The 19,547-nt window shown below is 67.1% G+C and overlaps 1 protein-coding gene across 9 annotated transcripts; it reads left to right on the top strand.

Annotated features, from left to right (window-relative positions):
* Positions 1-374: 374 nt before the first annotated feature.
* FGFR3 (fibroblast growth factor receptor 3) lies at positions 375-17,881 on the top strand. Of its 9 annotated transcripts, none has more exons than XM_042251742.2 (18): positions 375-966; positions 3,632-3,845; positions 9,106-9,372; positions 9,486-9,539; positions 10,821-10,990; positions 11,115-11,238; positions 11,320-11,510; positions 12,118-12,268; positions 13,555-13,745; positions 14,049-14,194; positions 14,550-14,671; positions 14,755-14,865; positions 15,035-15,225; positions 15,311-15,433; positions 15,513-15,583; positions 15,746-15,883; positions 15,974-16,079; positions 16,168-17,881. In XM_042251742.2, exons 1-18 carry the CDS (start codon positions 895-897, stop codon positions 16,309-16,311), a joined length of 2,586 nt encoding a protein of 861 aa, XP_042107676.1. In that variant the 5' UTR covers positions 375-894; the 3' UTR covers positions 16,312-17,881. The 9 variants fall into 9 exon arrangements, with proteins under 9 accessions (XP_042107676.1, XP_060273457.1, XP_060273459.1 ...); XM_060417474.1 differs by having other exon boundaries at positions 14,046-14,194; XM_060417476.1 differs by having other exon boundaries at positions 10,818-10,990; positions 11,320-11,471.
* The last annotated feature ends 1,666 nt before the right edge of the window (positions 17,882-19,547 follow it).

Raw genomic sequence — 19,547 nt, 5'->3', positions numbered from 1 at the left:
CCCTGAGTCCACGGCAGCCCCTCCCTGGGCCCGAGTCCCTGAGGGGGCTAAGTGGAAGGCTCTGGCTGGGACTCCCCTGCCCTGGGCCCCTGGCTTAGCTCTGGCCTTGATGGGTGCCTGTTGGGCACTGTGGCGGCCACAGTGGGCAGGAGAGCTGTGGATGTAGGCAGGGCAGGGATTGAAACTCCCCTGCGCTGAGTGCACCTTGGCGCCGTGAACCCAGTGTCAGCCCAGGCCAGGCTGGGGGGTGAGGAGGGGTTGGGGGGGGGGGGGCTGGGTGGTAACAGCCCGCTGGGATCCGCACCCAGGGCCCACGGCGGCCCGCTCACCTGCACAAGCCCCAGCATGCAGGGCCGCCCAGCTCTGACTCACCCACCGGGCTGGGCTGGGCCCGGCTGCCCTCTGCCTCCACACCCACCTTCCTTCCCCACGCTGTGGTCCTTGGGAGGTGGGGTCGGTGTTTGGGGGCCAGGAGAGGGCTCCAGTGGGCCTGAGGAGGACTCAGCCCGGCCGCGCTGCAGGGGGCCTTGGGGGAGATGCCCTGTCAACAGGCTGTGATGAAACCCTGGCTACCAGGGGCACTTCGGAGGCCACCTCCATTGGCCATCCCGGGGAACTGGCATGGGGGCACGCCCGCCGTCTGAAGAAGGTCCCGTGGGACAGCTTGCTCCAGCTGAATGTGCTGACTTGGAAACAATAATTGTGGACAAATAAAATTATTTTGTCAAGAATAATAAAAATGCCTTTGAGCGGTGCCCTCCCCTGGTGACAAGGGCGGGGCCAAGTGGGCAGCGACTCCTCCGGGGCTGGCAAGAGCAGCATCAGACCCTCTGGAAGCAATTTGGCAGAGTCCTCTGCCAAGAGCCATGAAAACGCTCCTGAACTCTGACCTAGATGCCACCTGATGGTGCCGCTAGAGACAGGCTGCAGTGGAGGGACCACTTCAAACCGTGGGCAGCACCAAAGGTACCAGCCACCACGGGGGGAGGCTGTGTGGTGAAGGGCAGGAGGGGGCCTCCAAAAGGGAGATCCGCTCCTGGAGCCTGGGAATGCGACCTTATTTGGAAAAAGAGACTTCTACAGTCATTAAATTAAGCTCATGAGATCAAGAGATCAGCCTGGATTATCTGGGTGGCCCTACATCCAGAGACAAGTGTCCTTATACAATGGAAGAAAAACCATGTGGCTACGGAGGGGAGACTGGGGTGGATGCAGCCGCAAGCCCAGGACAGCCAGGAACCACCAGCAGCAGGAAGAGGCGGGAAGGACCCTCCCCTGGATTCTGAGATGGGGCTAGGGAGTGCAGGGCCGGGGACAGCCCCACTGACACCTTGATTTCAGACTGTTGGCCCCTAGAACTGGGAGAGACTAAATTTCAGCCAACTGGTTTGTGGGAATTTGTGCAGCAGCCCTGGGAAGCGGATCCAGGGTATCGAGCACCCAGAGGCCAACCAGGGCCCTTTGCTGGAGGAAGTAGGCGCTCAGGGCCCACTCTGGCGGGCACAGTGGGAGTGCCCTCTGCCCTCGCCTGCTAGCAGTGCCCACAGGCCAGGCCCACATGGAAGCGGACGGTGCCCCCGGCCAGTCTGGGGGACGCGGGCTTGACCAGAGCAGGCAAGCAAGGCGGCACACAGCAGAGGCGCTGACCTGCCGGGCGGGCACAGAGCAGCCGGCCCTTCTGTCAGCAAGTCCAGGCTTGCTCTACTCGCCGCGCAGCAGCCCAGGGAGCCGGAGACGAGGGGCTGAGAGCCGGTGGCTGAGAGGGTGGCACACTAATGTCTCACAACAGCACCCTCACTGGGGTCTGGGTGCCAGCTTCTTCCACAGATCAGGGACAGGGGGAGGTGAGGAAGCAAAGGCAAGAGTCCACGAATGCTGCAAATACCTCCTAGAATGGCAAGCCTTAGGCAGGATGATGTGTTGATTTCTTCCTCCCTGCCATCTGGAGGAAGGTGGACAGGGTTCTCAACCAAGGCACTTTTTAACAGGCAGAGGAGCAGGATTCTCCAAGACAGGCCATTCTGTATGATTGTAATTAAAAAAAAAAAAAAAAAGGAACAGCAAGCAAGTCAAACAAATAGTTCCAACATAGCGTCCGACTTGACTTTTCCCTGTGACACTTCAGGGTCCCAGGGTCTAGCTGGCCCCAAAGGCTGGGGTGTCTCCAGGCTGCACCTGGAACAGCAGGATGGCCGGAGCGGCAGGTCAGAGGCACTCTCCTCGACCAATTTGCTGATGGGCACATGGAGCCTGAGAAGCCAGAGGTGCTTGGCTGCGGGGCCCAGCTCCTGCAGGCCCCCTCCCCCCTCTCCAGGCATCTCAGGCTTTGCCACCAGCTCCCCACCGCCGCCTTCCTCAGAGCCCCAGAGTCGGGGTCCTGCACCTGGGCCGCCCAGCCCCGCCCTCCATTCTCACAGCGAGCACCTTGTCTCACAGCGAGCACCCTGTCTCCAAACTCCTCCCTGGGGTGGCGTGTGCTTGGGGAAACGTTCTGGCTGGGAACTTAGGCAGCCGAGCTCTGCGAGCATTCAGCAGGCGCTTCATAAATGCAGCGGCAGGCCCCTAGCATCCCACCCCCAGGCGGCAGGCCGAACTGGCCTTGGCTGCAGGCTTTCTGGGCTACTCACGCCCCGGGGCCTAGCCTGTGCGGCTCCGTCTCGGTGAAGCCTCCCTGACAAGTCTCACCCGCAGAGACCACCCCTCTCTACGCCCCCTCTCCATCCAGCCTTCCCCGGGCCTCAGCCCCTGGTCGGCGGCCCGGTGGCCACCGGGACAGCGCGCTGTGCAGAGAAACCCGCGCTCGGCCTCTCTGTGCGGGGCGGGGGGGCCCGACGGTGAGACTGGAGGCCTCGCGGAGGAGCCAGCTCCCACGCCCTCCGAGACCGCCGGGCGCCCCCGCCCCGCCCCCTCTAATCCCCTCCGCGGGCAGGGGCTAGCCGGCGCGGCCCCGCCCCCGGACCGCCCCCGGGGAGGGGCGCTTCCCCGCGCCCCGCGAGCCGGGGCGGGCGTGGCCGGGGCGGGGCGGGGCGGGAGCGGGCCGGCCCCCACTGGCTGCCGCGCGCCCGGCCGCCCGGGCTCAGTGCGCGGTGGCGGCGGCGGCGCGGGCAGCTGACGCCGGCAGCTGACGCCGCGCGGTCCAGCTCGGCCGGGCCCACCAAGCACTGCCGAGCGGACGGCCGGAGGGACGAGGCGCAGGCGCTGGGCCGGCGCGCGGCGGGCGCGATCGGGAGCCGCGCGCAGCGAGTCGGGCGCCCGGGGCCGCCAGGTCGGTGCGTGGGGACCCGGCGGGCGCGAGGGGTCCGGAGCGCGCGGCGGGCTCGGATCCCAAGCGGTGTCTGCGGTGGGGCCCGGCCGGGGCGCGGGCTTCCCGCTCTGGAAAGTTTGCCGCCGCCGCCGCCGCCGCCCTGGGAGGGCTCTGCAGCAGCCGGGGAGGGAAGGGGGAGGAGGGACCGCGGTGGGGAGGCGGCGGCCGGCGCCAGGCGGCCCGGGAGCTCTGGGCGGCGGCGGCGGCGGCGGCGGGCGGGGCGGCCGGGGATCGGAGGGGCCGGGGCGCGGGAGCCCGGCCACCGCCGCCTCCGCCCCTGCGCGCCCCGGCCCGCCCGCGTGACGAGGTGCCTGCTTCCTCCCGCAGACTCCGCAGCGGCGCCCTCCTCCTCCCGCCGGTGCTAGAGCCGGGCCATGGGGGGCAGCATGCCGGCGTGCGCCGCCTGAGGACGCCGCACCCCCCGCCCCCGCGATGGGCGCCCCGGCTCGCGCCCTCGCGTTTTGCGTGGCAGTGGCGGTCATGAGCGGCGCCGTCCTCGGGTCCCCGGGCCTGGAGCCCCGCGTTGCACGGAGAGCGGCAGGTACGCGGGGACCCGGCGGGCGGCGGCGGCGGGGCCGGGGAACGGGCGCCGAGGTGGGTGTGGGGCGCTGGATGTCTTGAGTGGGCCCCAGGGCACGCTCTGCGCTGGCATCGCGGGGCCGGCGTCCGGGTTTCTGCCGCCCGCCCTCCCCGGGGATCGGGGCCAGAGCTGGCGCGGCAGTTTGTGGGGCGTCTGGAGCCGCAGGGCTGCCACCCAAGTACGAGGCTGTGGCGGCGAGCTGGGCACCGCGGTGGCGTCCGCGCTCCCCGCCCCCCGCCGCTCCCCAGCCGGGCGCAGCCTGCCCCCCGGGCGCCGTCGGGAGGGCGTGGAGGCCGCGTCTCCACGATTCCCATTGTTCCGCGGGGTCCACACTGACGGAAAGCTCCTGCTGTAGGTGCCGCTTCCCCAGCCCCCTCGGGCCCCAGTTCGCGGCCAGCTGCAGTCAAAGCAGACCCTGGACTGTGAAGGGAGGGTTTGAAAGTGCGTCAGCCCGCGGCTGGGCCCCAGCCCCTCAGTGGCCTGGCACGTCCGGGGGACACCTTCTAGTGCCTCCGTTCTCTCCATCCCAGCTCTCACGCCCCGCGAGTTAAGATGACTGCCCCCCTGGGGCACCAGGCCGGGCTGGGAAGTGGTTAGCGCGAATGCCCGAGCGGCGGGGGTCTGTCGTCCCCCTCTGGCGACCAAGGTTCGGCGGGACGTCGAGGGTCGGCAAGAAGGGCCGGTGGAGCACGGGCAGCGGAGGGTCTGAAGCGCGTCTTGGCCCCGGTCCCCGCCCCGCACACGCGCCGGGCCCCCCGAGGTGCAAGCGCGCACCGCCCCCCCCCCCGGCCGAGCGCCCCGGGTGCCCACGCCCGGCACGCGCTCTGCCAGGCTCCCGGTGGCGGCCGGGCAGAGAGGAGAGGCCCGGGGGGCGGCCGTAGGGAGCCCGCCTCCCTGGAGACCGACGACTTTGGGGGCGCTGGAGAGGGTCGGGGCGTGCGAGGGGCTGCGCGCACCCCGGTCCCCGGCCGGGCGGCCGCGCGGAGGGAGGCCTTCGCCCGGTGAGCTCACGCCCCACCCGGGCGGGACCCTAACAGCCGCCCCTTTGTACCTCGGCGCGGCCACAGACGCGCATTGATGGCGGCCCGGCCTCGCGGGGAGGTGTGAGCCGGGCGGCTGCGGGCGCGCGGTGCCAGGGAGGCGGCGGCCGCGGGCTGGACGCAGGCAGATGGCGGCCCGCCCCTCCCCGAGACCCCTGCGCCCCTTCCTGCGGCGGCGGCGGCGGCGGCCTCCCGGAACAATGTCATTTTTTTATGAATGAAAGTGGGCCCGGCGCTTGAATGTGCGTGTCATTCAGCGGCGTGACAGAGGCCGTCGGGAGGTCAGCGCGCGCTTTTAGCGCCTGCTAGGGCGGCCCCCGCTTCCAGGGGCGCCGAATAGGCGGCCGCGGGGGGTAGGGGGGGCCGAATTAGCATTCGCATTCAGATAAAGATATTACTCCCTACGGCTGGGGAATGTCAACTAGCCCCGGGGGAGGGGCGGGGGGCGGGGCCCGGGCCTCCTGGACCCCCTGCGGCGCAGGGGGGTTGAGGGGGGCGGCAGAGGGCCCCCCCACCCCCGCCCCGCTCTAAGGGACTGCCGGCGTCGCCCACCAGATGCGGGCCTGGGGTGGAAGGACCGAGTACCCGGGCCCTGCCTCCGCTGGAAAGTTGGTGAAACAGGTAGAGAGTTGAAAGATCAATAAACTTAATCCGGTTCCTGAAGGAGCTGCAGAGGCCTCGTGAAATTTACAAAGGTCCCAGCCTGGCTCTCTCCCAGGACCATAAGTTACGGTGCTGGAGCCGGCAAAGGTCAAGGACAGCGGAGGAGGTTCCGCAGCAGGACTGCCCGGCCACCCCCGGAGCCCCTCTCCACGTGGAGCCACGTAGGGAGGGGTCCCTAGGGGCGCAGGGCATGTCTCAGGAAGGCCCTGGTGGCAGCCTCCCCTGCCTGCTCCCCAGCAGGGCTGGACTTTGAGCCCCACGGGCCTCTGGGTGATTCATTAACCTGGGCTGAGCCCGAGGCTGGACTTCTGGCCTCTGAGCCCCTGCGTGGAGCTGCGGAGCGTCCCCGCCCTACCCCCCCAGGCCCTCAAGTCCCAGATGGCACACCCCATTTTACAGTTGGGCCCAGAGAGGAGCTGGGGTCTCGTTGAGGAGGTGGGGACATAGTGCCCAGGCAGCAGTTTGGGGGAGGGGGGTGGCCTGGCTGGCCCGAGTGATTTACAAGTGAATGAAGGCTTGTGGTGGGGAGCCTCTCGGGGGGGGGGGTCCTTCACCCCAGGCTCTGCTGGGCCCCCCGAGGGGCTGCCTGCCTGTCCCAGGTCCGGGTGCTTGCCCACAGCCTCAGTTTCCTTGCCCGTCCAGGAGTCCTGGTGGCTGCTTGTAGGAGGATTAGGCTGGGTAATCCTGTAAACCCTCATTAGCCTCCGAATTAGTTAGGCCTCAGAATCCCACCCCTTTCTTTTTCTAACTTTGTTACCAAACCTTTCAGATTCTTTGGGGGGGTGGGGGAGGCCCTGACTTCAGGGTCCCACCCTTTTGCTAACTTTGTTACCAAACCTTTCAGATTCTTTGGGGTGGGCGGGGGAAGGCCCTGACTTCAGGGTCCCACCCTTTCTTTTTCTGACTTTGTTACCAAACCTTTCAGATTCTTTTGGGGGGGAGGGCCCTGACTTCAGGGTCCCTGTGGGGTGCCCTCTGGGCTGTTTAAAGCATGTACCTGGTGGTGGAGAGCTTTGCGCGCCCAGGACCTGAGGGCTCTTCTCTTCCAGCGGCTCCGGGGGCTCCTCTGAGTCAGGTCTGAATTCAGTCCTTGTTCTCCTGGTCTCCCCCAACCCGGGCACACCCCATGCGTTGAGGGGGCCTCAGCTGTAGTGAATGAGTGAACTGTAGGACGTGAGTTTGAGCAAACTCCAGGAGATGGTGAAGGACAGAGGAGACTGGGGTGCTGCAATCTTTGGGGTCGCAAAGAGTCGGACAGGACTGAGCGACGGAACAACAGTAGTGATTCCAACCCTGAAGTGACCCCGAACCAGGAGCAGGTTCCCCCAGCAGGGGCTGCAGCCGTCCGCACAGACGGGCTCCAGCTCCGGCCGGATGGACAGCAATCCTGGGGCATAGCCCCAGGGCAGAACGGGTCTCAAGTCCCCTACTTGGGTGGCCTCCCTGTTCTGACAGTGGGGGAAACTGAGTCACAGGTGGTGAGTGGCAGGGTCACGGGGATTCTGGGCCTGGGAGACAGGGCCAGAGGAGGGCCTGGCGTGGCTCCTCCAGGGCATGGTACCCCTTGGCGCCCCTCACTGAGCTTAGGCTTCGGGGGTGCATGGGGGAGCAGGTGCTGTGGACCCTCGGGGACAGACACTGGCACGCAGCACCCGGGCACCCACCAGGCACAAAGGACGTTTCTTGTCTGCCAGATGTGGCCCTGTGGCTGTGCGGGTGTGGGAAGGCCCCCTTGTGTGGATCGAGGAAGGCTTTTCCTGAGGTCCCTGGGGACAGGGGCTGAGTAGTCCCCAGCACGTGCCCCCCCACTGAGGCAGAGTGCCTGCTGCGTCCTGTCCGACACTCTGTATCTCCCTACCTGACCACCCTCTTGGCCCTTCCTGGTCTCCCCGGGGTCCCCTGTGGCGCAAGGTGGGCCTGGTGGGCTGGACCTGCAGGAAGGAGCGATGCCACCATCGTCCCTGCCCAGGTCCGCAGCCATGTGGTGGGGCAGGATGGTGGGCAGGTCAGAGGCTGGCCCTCGGCTGGGTCCAGGCCCCGCCTCCCCCTGCCCCCCCCCGACCAGCAGTGGCTGCAGGCGAGTCCAGCCTGGGGTCCATCCTGAGTCCTCCCAGCCCCTGCTGGACCGGGTTGAAGCGGATGCTTGTGCGGGTGGCTTGACCTGCCGTCGCCTCCCAGACCAACCCGGAACCAACCGCTGTTGCCCTTGGGCCGAGGCCTGAGGCTGAGGTGGCCACAGCTAGCCTGTTCTTGGCCTTCTGGGGGGCCTCAGCCAGCTCCCAGCCCTGGGTGGTCCCCACACGACGCCGTGGCTGGGACTGGGGGCTGCCCTTTAGGCCGGGAGCCCCTGACTGGGGCCCAGGGGATGCAGATGCCACAGGCGATTGAGGGACCCCCCTGGTGGGCCCTGAGCCGGTGGGCCTCTGAGGTGGGCAGGCTGAGTGGGGCCTGTCTGAGGAGTTGGCGTGGCCAGAGTGGGCAGCTGGGCCTCGAATCTAGGCCACGCGTCGGCAGAATGACAAGTAAGGGTGCGGCGAACCCAGCTGGGTCTGCGCGGTGGGACCACCCAGCCCTGTCCCGGGCCCGAAGCCCAGGCTGCCAGGCATTGTCCGCCCTGGCAGCGAGACCTGGGCGGGCGGTCAGCCCCTGGGTCTTGGGCCTTGTTGGCCCCATGGGATCTGGGTGGGCACTGGGCAGGGGGAGGGCCCGGGGGGCCGAGCGGACATCCGCAAGGACCCCCCAGCCCAGCTTCTTGGCACCTGCTGGGGAGGTGGGCCGGGGCTGCCCGCCTGGCCTGGGGCCCCTATGTTGGCCCCTCCGCCGGCCGAGCCTGGAGCCCTCCTCCTCCTCCCCTCCACGTCCCCGTCTGTACCGTGGGGTCCTCAGTCCCTTCACCCCACCAGCCAGACCCGGTTCCACACTTGCGTCACTTCTGACCCCTTTTCTGGTGCTCACTGTCGAGCCTAGTTTAGGTCCCAGGTCCCTTCTGGGTTGGCGTGTAGACCGGCCAGGCCCTCGAGGGCCTCCACCCCAGGCCAGCCTCTCCCGTCTCAGCGCCCAGACGTTCCGGGAAGTTTGGGGTGCTCCCTTCTATGCTGGGCAGTACCTGTTCTCAGGTCCCGGGGTGAGGGGCACCCCCTCCTGGGATCGGTCGCCTGCCCCTGCCCCGTGTCATCCCCACCTGACGTCCCCATGAGGTCGGCCATGCACGCGCGCCCACCTCCCGCCATGCTGAGCCCATTGCCAAGTGGTTGGAAAAAAAGCAGGAGTACTTCACGACACTCCGGAGTGTCCCGTGTCCACGCAGCGTTTGACTGGCGTGGCCCCCCACCCGTCTCCTTGCGGGTCGCCAACATAGGAGGGTCGGCCCTGGCACCGCCGACGGCCATCCCCGCCCCGGCCCGCCCCACAGGACGGCTGGCAGGACTGCTTCCCTGGCCTCTGCCCCCAGGCCCCAGATGGCCCGGTGCGTCTGGTGCTGCGTGGGGACACCCGCCTCACCCCCATCTTGCCTGCAGAGGCCCCAGGCCCCGAGCCCAGCCCACAGGAGCGGGCCTTTGGCAGCGGGGACACCGTGGAGCTGAGCTGCCGCTCGCCGGCGGGGGTGCCCACAGAACCCACCATCTGGGTGAAGGACGGCGTGGGCCTGGCGCCCTCGGACCGCGTCCTGGTGGGGCCACAGCGGCTACAGGTGCTCAACGCCTCCCACGAGGACGCCGGGGCCTACAGCTGCCGCCAGCGCCTCTCCCAGCGGCTGCTGTGCCTCTTCAGCGTGCGCGTGACAGGTACTGGCGAGGGCGCGGCGCTCCGGCCGGGGCGGCACGGGGAGCCCCGGGGCCGTGAGGGTCCTGCTTGGCTGCGGGGCGCTCCCTGCATCGCCCTCTTGCCTGCGTTACAGACGCTCCGTCCTCGGGGGATGATGAAGATGGGGACGACGAGGCTGAGGACGCAGGTGAGACCAGGCTCCAGGTGCGAGGCGCTGCCCGGCTGGGGGCCCGCCTTCCCGCTGGGGCCCCGCCCCGCCCGCCCCATGAGGCCGAGGCCTGGGGACCACCTCCATGGGGCTCCTCCTCTGTGGGGCGATGGGTGCCCACCCCTGGGCTCTGGGGGCGGGTGAGGGGTGGGGTGTGCTGCAGGGCCGGGGCCGGGGCGCCAGGGGCACCCGGGGGACTGGTGTGGCCAGGGCTGGGGGAGCCAGGCTGTGGTCAGTCCTGCCTGTGCGTGAACCAGGGCCGGGGGCAGCAGATGGGTTCAGGGAAGTGGGAGGCACCTGGGATCGCCTAGGCAGAAGGGGTGGCCGTGGGCATCGGGGTGTCTGGGTGCCAGCGTGGCCGTGGGCATCGTGGTGCCAGCGTGGCCGTGGGCGTCGGGCGCAGGTGTATGTACTGGGAAGGGGCTGCCGTAGTGGTTCCTGGCGGCAGCTTGTGGGTGACAGTGCCCAGGTACCTGGGCCTAGAACAGCAAGCGGCAGGGGGCTTTGCCCGGTGTGGAGGGGCCGGTCTGGGGAGGCGGGCTGTCTGCTTTTGGAGGAGCTGAGTTTGTAATGCCATGAGATGCGGGCTGGGGGTGTGGGGACCCGGTGGGTGCCCTGTCTGTCTTCTCCCTCCGCCCTGGTGGGTCCCGCCCACTCTAGGGTGGTCTTCCCCTGTGGCTGCGGCACAGGGAGCCGGGCAGCTGGTGGGGCTGCCAGCCCCAAAGGAGGAAACCAGCTGGGCTGTGAGGGTGGGGGTAGACCGTCTCGGAAGGCAGGGTGGGGAGCAGGGCCTTCTGACGTCCTATCACCCATGGGGCAGAGTGTGGCCTGGGGTCTGGCAGAAGCCCGCGGGCTCCTGGCCGGCCTCAAGGCTCTGGGTTCTCTGGGTGGCTAGGGGCGGTGCCCATCCATCGAGCTGGGCATCCTCACCCGGTGTGCCCTGGTCCCTGTGCCAGTTGGCAGCCCGCCCCTGATGGGCCCGCCTGGGTGGGTGGTGATCCTGAGACGTCTCTGCGTCCTGGGTCACAGTGCGGCGCCCTGGACCCCCCGACTGGAGCTGGTGTTTGAGGAGGGTGAGGGGACCTGGCTTTGGGCGTGCCCGGAGGTGGCATTCAGGCTACTGGAAGCTCGTCCAGCCCTGGGAGGGGGTCTTCAAAAGGCTGACATCCCCTCCGCAGGCGGGAAGCGGGCTGGAGAGGCACAGGCAAGCCCCTACCCACCCCAGCCTGTCACAGCCTTCCCTCCCTCCCCGGACAGCAGGGGCCCCTTACTGGACGCGGCCCGAGCGGATGGACAAGAAGCTGCTAGCGGTGCCGGCCGCCAACACGGTTCGCTTCCGCTGCCCGGCTGCCGGCAACCCCACGCCATCCATCACCTGGCTGAAGAACGGCAAGGAGTTCCGGGGCGAGCACCGCATCGGAGGGATCAAGGTGGGGGAGGAATCAAGGTGGGGGAGGAATCAAGGTGGGCCCGCGGCGGGTGGGGGTGCGGGGCGGGGCCAGGCGGCGCTCAGACCAGCTAACCCACCGTCCACTCACCCGAGTCCACCCGCAGCTGCGGCACCAGCAGTGGAGCCTGGTCATGGAGAGCGTGGTGCCCTCGGACCGCGGCAACTACACGTGCGTCGTGGAGAACAAGTTTGGCAGAATCCAGCAGACCTACACCCTGGACGTGCTGGGTGAGGCCCGGGGCGCGGGGGCCGGGGCGGGGCCGGGCGGCGCTCAGACCAGCAGCCTCTGAAGCCCTCCCCGCCCCGCAGAGCGCTCTCCGCACCGGCCCATCCTCCAGGCGGGGCTGCCCGCCAACCAGACCGCCGTGCTGGGCAGCGACGTGGAGTTCCACTGCAAGGTGTACAGCGATGCCCAGCCCCACATCCAGTGGCTCAAGCACGTGGAGGTGAACGGCAGCAAGGTGGGGCCCGACGGCACGCCCTACGTCACCGTGCTCAAGGTGGGCGCCACCGCCGGCCGGCCGCGCGGGGAGGCCTTTCGGGCTGGGCCTTGGGGGAGACGCAGCGGGGTCGGTCTGGGGGCGGGGTCTGTCCGCGTTGGCCTGCAGACCCGGAGCGGGGCTCTGCCAGCCCTGGCGCCTCCCTGGGCCCTCAGGGCAGGAATGTGTTCCCACGGCCCCAGGGTTGGGGGCCACCCGAGCTGGGGCGATTGCGACATTTGCTGCCCAAAGAGAAACATCTGTTAAGGCACACGATGGGGCTGAGGGGCGGGATCGGGAGTACAGACTTGGGGCGGGGCAGTACCCGGAGCTCTCAGGCCTGGCAGCGTTGGGGCGGGGACCCCAGAGGTGGGTGGCCTGAGCGCCCTGAGGAGGATCTCTCTGAGGGTTAGCGGGCGGCGGGGGTGCATGATGGGCAGCTGTGTCCAGTGTGAGCACAGCGGCCGCCGTGAGGTGTCTCCATGCCTCCTCCAGGCAGCCCTCCTGGCTGGTGCCGCCTGGTCTGCCCACCCGTTCCTCGGGGTTGGGCGAGGGCCAGCTCCTTGGCAGTCACGCCCGTGTGTCCGGCGGGGCCCCTGCGCCTGAGCCGGGTCTCTTGTCCCCGCAGTCGTGGATCAGTGAGAGTGCGGAGGCCGACGCGCGCCTCCGCCTGGCCAATGTGTCCGAGCGTGACGGGGGCGAGTACCTCTGTCGAGCCTCCAATTTCATAGGCGTGGCTGAGAAGGCCTTTTGGCTGCGTGTTCACGGGCCCCCAGCAGGTAACAGCTCTGTCCCACGCCTGCCTGGCACGCCGAGCTCCAGCTCTGATGCCCTGGCCCTGTGCCCACCCGCACGCCCCGCCACTCCCGCCCCACGACCCTGGCTCACACTGCCCCTGGCGTGGCCGCCTCTGCACCTTGACCCCCCGGCCTCCGTTGTGACTGCCTGCTCTGATCCCCCACGGCCTGCGCTGACCCACCCGCACCTTGTGTGTGCCCCCCGATGCCCTTGCCCTGGGGCCGAGCCTGAGCGCCCGCCTTCAGCTGCTCTAGCACTCGCGCCGTCTCTCTCTGTCTGTCCATCTCTCTGTCCCCTCCTCTCTGGCCCCGGCTCCCACAGCTGCTCACTTTTGCCTGGCCTTGTTGCCTCCCTCCCTGCCCCCCTGGCTCCCCCGCCTGCCCCTTTCCCCCGGTGCACGCTCACCCTGCCTGCTGCGCTGACAGCCAACACGTCTGGCTCACCTGGGACAGAGGACTCGCCGGTGGAGGGACTGGCTTCGGGCTCAGTGTGGACGCGCGGGGCAGAGGCCACTGGGCCGCGGTGGCGGCGGTCGCGGTGGTGGCGGCGGCGTTTTCCTTGCAGCCTGGCCGGAGCGGCGCCGAGTGGACTCTGGCTGCGGTGCCCGTGGGCTGCTCTTGGTGCTCTGCTATCGCGCTGTGTTCTCTCTTTGTAGACGGCGGGCGCTAACACCACCGACAAGGAGCTAGAGGTTCTGTCCTTGCGCAATGTCACCTTTGAGGACGCGGGGGAGTACACGTGTCTGGCGGGCAATTCTATCGGGTTTTCCCATCACTCTGCGTGGCTGGTGGTGCTGCCAGGTATCGGCTTCTGCCGCTCTCGCTCTGTCCTCTTGGGGCTCGGGATGCGCCAGTGCCGCTGGGGAGGCCAGGGGACTGCAGAGCCCTCCAGCCAGGTTCCGCACCCGGCCTGCAGGCAAAGTCCGCTCGGCCCTGTCTCGGGCCAGACAGGCCTCCCCCCGATAGTGCCCCGGGCCAGCGGGGTCCCTGGCAGCTGATGGGATGGTGCTGGCGCCTCCCGGGTGGCGGGTGAGGGTGCTGCTGGCTCTGCTGGGCTCTCTTCTTTCCTGGGTCTGTCTACGCTTCTTGTGGCCTGCGCACTTCTGGCTGCTGAAGACTCAACGAGGCCTTGGCACTCCCCCCAACCCCACCGGGGGCGGGGTCTGTACCCGGTCCTGGGCCCCCCACCGTGCCCGTGGCTCCGGCTTGGGGCAGTGCGCGGGCTCCCGCGACGCTGGGCTAGGCCGCTGACACCTGTGTCTTTGCAGCCGAGGAGGAGCTGGTGGAAGCTGGTGAGGCTGGCAGTGTGTTCGCGGGCGTCCTCAGCTACGGGCTGGGCTTCCTCCTCTTCATCCTGGCTGTGGCCGCCGTTACGCTCTACCGCCTGCGGAGCCCCCCCAAGAAGGGCCTGGGCTCGCCCGCGGTGCACAAGGTCTCCCGCTTCCCGCTCAAGCGACAGGTAACAGAAAGTAGATACCAGGTTCCGAGCCCGCCCGTGCCCTTGCCCGGCCCGCTGCCCTGACCCCTGAGTGTGTCCTGTCTGCAAAGTCTGAGGACATCAGGGTGTGGGCTGAGCCCTCCCCGGTTTGCACAGTCACCCCGTAGAGCTGGGTTACTCCGGGGCAAAATATGTTAAAAACCTCCATTTAGCACTACAGGGGCAGAAGTCAGGTCCCTCTTGGGCATGTGGTCCACGGGAGCCGCACTCCGGGCCCTAGCTGCCCAGCCTCGTGGCACCAACCTGCCTCTGCCGACCCAGCAGGTGTCCTTGGAGTCCAGTTCATCCATGAGCTCCAACACGCCACTGGTACGCATCGCCCGGCTGTCCTCGGGCGAGGGCCCCACCCTGGCCAACGTCTCTGAGCTCGAGCTGCCCGCCGACCCCAAGTGGGAGCTGTCCCGGGCCCGGTCAGTCGTGTGCGCAGGCCTGGGGCCCTGACCCAGTGGCGGGTGTGGGGCACAGAGGGTGGGGGTCCCATAGTGGGGAGGGGTTCCCACTCGGGCCTGACTGAATTCATATGGGAGTCAGGCAGGCCTCTGATGAATATGGGGCTGGACGCCCCCTCTGAGACGGGTGAGGGGGACCCACTCTTGGAAAAGTGCCCTCACAGTCAAGAGGTCAGCGGGTAGTGTCCTCTACCCATTAGGGCTGCCCGGGCGAGTGTGGAGGGCTTCCTGGAGGTGGCGGCACCGACCTCATGCTGCCTGGAAGAGGGCCTCAAGCAGGCAGGTGTGCTCACAGCCTCTCTGCTTCTGCCACCAGGCTGACCCTGGGCAAGCCTCTTGGGGAGGGCTGCTTCGGCCAGGTGGTCATGGCAGAGGCCATTGGCATCGACAAGGACCGAGCTGCCAAGCCCGTCACGGTGGCGGTGAAGATGCTGAAAGGTGATGGTTGGGTGGGGATGTGGCGAGGGGGCCCGTGCCAGGCTGGACGGCCCTCCCTGACTCAGCTGCCCATCCCCGCACAGATGACGCCACGGACAAGGACTTGTCGGACCTGGTGTCCGAGATGGAGATGATGAAGATGATCGGAAAACATAAGAACATTATCAACTTGCTAGGCGCCTGCACGCAGGGCGGTGAGAGTCGGGATGGGGGCGGGGTCTGCGGTGGGCGGGGCCGCACGCAGGCGGTGGGCGGGGCTGCACGCCGGGCGGTGAGGGCCGTGGGCGGGGCCGCACCAGATGCGGTGGGGGTGGGGCGGTGGGAGGCCCGCAGGGCGCCCCTCTGAGCCCCCCGCGCCCCCAGGGCCCCTGTACGTGCTGGTGGAGTACGCGGCCAAGGGCAACCTACGGGAGTACCTGCGGGCGCGGCGGCCCCCAGGCACTGACTACTCCTTCGACACCTGCCGGCTGCCCGAGGAGCAGCTCACCTTCAAAGACCTGGTGTCCTGCGCCTACCAGGTGGCGCGGGGCATGGAGTACCTGGCCTCGCAGAAGGTGAGCGGGGCCGGGGGCTGGGGAGACAGGCGCGGTGGTTGGAGAGGCCGTGGAACTGGCTCAAACTCGTGCCCCCGACCCCCAGTGCATCCATAGGGACCTGGCGGCCCGCAACGTGCTGGTGACCGAGGACAACGTGATGAAAATCGCCGACTTCGGCCTGGCCCGTGATGTGCACAACCTCGACTACTACAAGAAGACAACAAACGTGAGCTCAGCCCGAGGAGGTGGGGGCCCTCGGGCCAGGAGGGCGCCTGGCAGCCAACACGCCCCCTTCTTACCCCCAGGGCCGCCTGCCCGTGAAGTGGATGGCACCCGAGGCCTTGTTTGACCGCGTCTACACCCACCAAAGTGATGTGTATGTGGCCCCAGACTTGGCAGGGCCGTGGGCGAGGGGTGGAGCATAGGCCTCTGGGGGCAGGTGCCGGGAAGGTCTTGGGGGCAGCCCCCTGGCGTGAGCCCTGCACTCCAGTGGGGTCTGTTCCAGGGCTGACGCGGCTGTGCCCCCCACCACCCACAGGTGGTCCTTCGGGGTCCTGCTCTGGGAGATCTTCACGCTGGGGGGCTCGCCGTACCCTGGCATCCCCGTGGAGGAGCTCTTCAAGCTGCTGAAGGAAGGCCACCGCATGGACAAGCCGGCCAACTGCACGCATGACCTGTGAGTGCGCCCGCCGCTGCGGAGGGGGAGGCCAGTCCCGAGGGCCGGGCGCTGGGGACGCAGGGCGGGGCCGACTTGCATGTCCCCCAGGTACATGATCATGCGTGAGTGCTGGCACGCCGCGCCCTCGCAGAGGCCCACCTTCAAGCAGCTGGTGGAGGACCTGGACCGTGTGCTCACTGTGACTTCCACTGACGTGAGTGTGGGCCTGCCCCGCCCTGCTCCGTGAGGGCTCCTGTGCGGAGCCAGAGCCGCGCTGACCGCAGCCCGCCTGCCGCCCGCAGGAGTACCTGGACCTGTCAGTGCCCTTCGAGCAGTACTCACCGGGCGGCCAGGACACCCCCAGCTCCGGCTCCTCTGGGGACGACTCCGTGTTCGCTCACGACCTGCTGCCCCCGGCCCCTGGTAGCGGAGGCTCTCGGACGTGAAGGGCCGCGGCCAGCCAGCCGAGCCCCCATCAATGTGAGAACAGACCCCAGCCCACCGTGCTGCCGCTGGCGTGCCATGATCCCTTGGTCCCGCCGGCCCGGGCCCACGACCTGGAACGGGTGGACGGATGGACAGACAGCGTCACGTGTGTGTGTGTGTGTGTGTGTGTGTGTGTGTGTGTGTGTGTGTGTGGGCGTGCGTGCACCCACGCACGTGTGCTCTGGGGTCCCTGGGGTGCTCACCCTGCTGTGCGGTGACCTCTTGGCCACCTGGACTGGCAGCACCAGGGACCAAACGTAGAATGTAAGGGGCTTCTCCCATGGGGCCCTCCCTGGGCTCCCTGCCCCGCCCGCGGCCCCCCACAGGGAGCACCAGGGGCTGGCCAGGCTCCGTGTCCAGAGTGGGCTGAGGCCCCTCCAAGCGCCCAAGCTGAGCCTACAGGGAAGCCCCCGTGTGGCGCACCTCCCCGCCCCCAAGTGGCACCTTTGCCTGGGGTGTTAGCAGCCCCCACCTCCAGGCCTCCCCACTCCCCACCCTGTCCCCCAGAGACTGAAATTACGGGTACCTGAAGGCGGGAGCCTTTAACTTCTATCTGAAAGGTTTATTCCAGAAACGAGTGTACATTTATATAAATAGATGCGGTGTATATGATATACACATACATATATATAAAAGTATCTATATGGGAGAAGGCGGGCCGGTACAACTGAGGCTTGGGACCCTGAGGGGGCAGGGGCAGGGGGCGGGGCCCCTTAGCTGGGGGAGGCCCCGGGGACTCACTGTTGAGACAAATGCAGAAACCACGGAGTAGGGAGGGGCTTTTCTGTCCTTGGACCTGTATATTTGTAAAGTTATTTATCGACCCCCAGAGCCATGTCCTGTCGCTCCCCAGGGCCCTAGGGTTTAGCCGAATGGCAGAGGTTTAAGTTTTAACTTATTAACAGTGAAAAGGTTTATGCTTCGTTTAGGGGATTGCTGAGGGTGCCTCCAAGCCTGCACCCCAAGGCTGGAGCCAACCCCCAGGCACCCTAAAGGGTCATTAATAGTTTGAGATGATTCCATGAGGATATTTTATTTCCTTTGGCCTTCTTTTGCAGGAGAAGTAGATTTCTATAGGATTTTTCTCTAGGAGATTTATTTTTTTAGACTTCAAAGCAAGCTGGTATTTTCATACAATTTCTTCTAATTGCAATGTGTTCCAGGCAGGGAGGCAATTTCAGGGGGGCCACCCCTGCATTCAGGTTCAGATGTTATTAGATGTTACAAGTTTATATATATCTATATATATAATTTATTGAGTTTTTACAAGATGTATTTGCTGTAGATTTAACACTTCTTACGCAATGCTTTTAGACTTTAATAGCTCGGACTGCTACCTTTCAAAGCTTGGGAGAGAAAGCCACAGATTCAGTTTCGTTACTTTTGTACTGTTAACTGCCCTGAGTTTGGGCGGCTGTTCTCTGCTTGTCAGCAGGCTCAGAGTGGTCTCTGTTCTCAGGGACCCCAGCCTTGGGGGGGCCAAACTGGCAGACGCGCTTTCCAAAAAATAAACAAGACACCTGGTTCAGATCTGTGCTTTCTTGTCTTGTCTTTCTTGTCATGGGGTCCCAGGCAACTCCCAGGTCCTCCCTGCCCTCCTGGGACGGGTCCCATCATCTGTCCCCTGAGGAGGGAGGAGGGTGGGCTCCCTGGTTGCAGCAGGGGTGGGGGCCTCCAGACTGGACTGGCTGCCTGGGTCTCACTCTCCCGGCTTTCCAGCCCAGATCTCTGGCACAGAGGCCTGCTACTGGCAGAACCTCGAGATCACCGGTGGTTTTCACTGCCTTGGTCTGGGGTCTCCAGGGGTAGGGGATGCAGATGATGGGTTAGTGGGAAGGGGCAGTGAGAAGAGGCTGGGCCTGGCCATCCTGTCTGTCCCCAGCTCATGGAGTTCAGGGACTCGGGGGCGGGGCGGGGGGGGGGAGGTCACGTCCAGGTACTCGCTGTTCCAAGGCCTCCGTCCCCACCCTGTCCCCTGTGTCTGCTGACCCAGTCAGCTGGGGAAAAGGAGGCTTCTAGGTGGCTGCCCCTGCCACACCGCGCCCCCCCACCCCACCCCGGGGCATGGAACCCCATGTAAACAAAGCCCCGGGCTCTGACAATCTGCAGTCCAGGCCACACTCCTGCTCCTGGCTGGCTTCCCTCCCCATCCCAGGCCTGGCACCCCCTTGGGCCCCACCATCGCCCCCTGCACAACTTCTGGCAGGCACTGTATGCCAATACTCTGGCTGGTCAGTCAGGGAGCTGAGGCCCAGTAACAGGACCTGGGCCCGCCTACTGCAGAGTTCAGGGCCTGAGGGAGGCAAGACAGCAGAGCGTGCAGCAGTGGTGGGGGTGAGTCTGGGAAAGCTTCCTGGAGGAGGCAACGGTGGTGCCCGGCGGGGAGGCTAGGGTTGGGTTCAGGGACAGGTCGCCGTGCGGACTCCCGTCCTGCCTGGAACTGAGCACCGGCCAGGGCTGGCTGTCGCTCCCCAACGTGCCCCTGCTGTGCGACCTGGTGGCCCTCTGTCCCTCATGTCCCACCACCTTGAAGGACAAGCCAGCCCCTGGGCACTGTGAACTTTCATTCTGGTTTCAAAGAAACTTGCTTCCTTTATCGCTGTGCTCAGCTTACCTTTCAAGTGAGGGGTTTCTGGGCCCTCTCTGGAGACCAGTAGAGGCTGCTAGGGGCTTGCCTCTGGATAACCGTGCCGCCCAAAGCCTGACTACTCGGGAAAGCGCCTCCGGCCCGTCCCAAGCCTCTCCAGCCTGCCAGAGACCCCGTGTTTGTGTCCAGTGCGCGGGGGACACGCGGCGATAGAGGCGGAGAGGGCAAGGAGGCCAGGGAGAGCCAGAGCGCGGAGGGCGCGGGCGAAGCCACAGCCGGGAGGCGGTCCCGGCCGGGACGGGCGCAGCGCGGGCGAGGCACGCCCTCTAGCGCCGGCCCGGCAGCATCCCCGCCGCGCGCCGGGCTCCTCTTTGGCCTGGCCCGGGGCTGGGGGCTCGGTGCGCTGTCTGAACAGCCAAGGGCCCGGCGACCGGCGGGCCCGGGGCCCGGGACCCGGCTCGGGGGCGGCCTCCTGGGACACAGGATGGAAACCCAGGGCTGGCCTCTGACCAGAGAAACGGGCTCCGGCGGGTAGGCTGGGGCGCCAGGCAGCGGGGCCAGACAGTGGCCAGCCCACTCCTCCGCGCGCCCGCACCTGCACGCCCTTCA

The sequence above is a fragment of the Ovis aries genome, chromosome 6 (assembly GCF_016772045.2).
Source record: "Ovis aries strain OAR_USU_Benz2616 breed Rambouillet chromosome 6, ARS-UI_Ramb_v3.0, whole genome shotgun sequence".
Lineage (NCBI taxonomy): Eukaryota > Metazoa > Chordata > Mammalia > Artiodactyla > Bovidae > Ovis > Ovis aries.
This window is presented reverse-complemented; position numbering and strand designations above follow the sequence as displayed.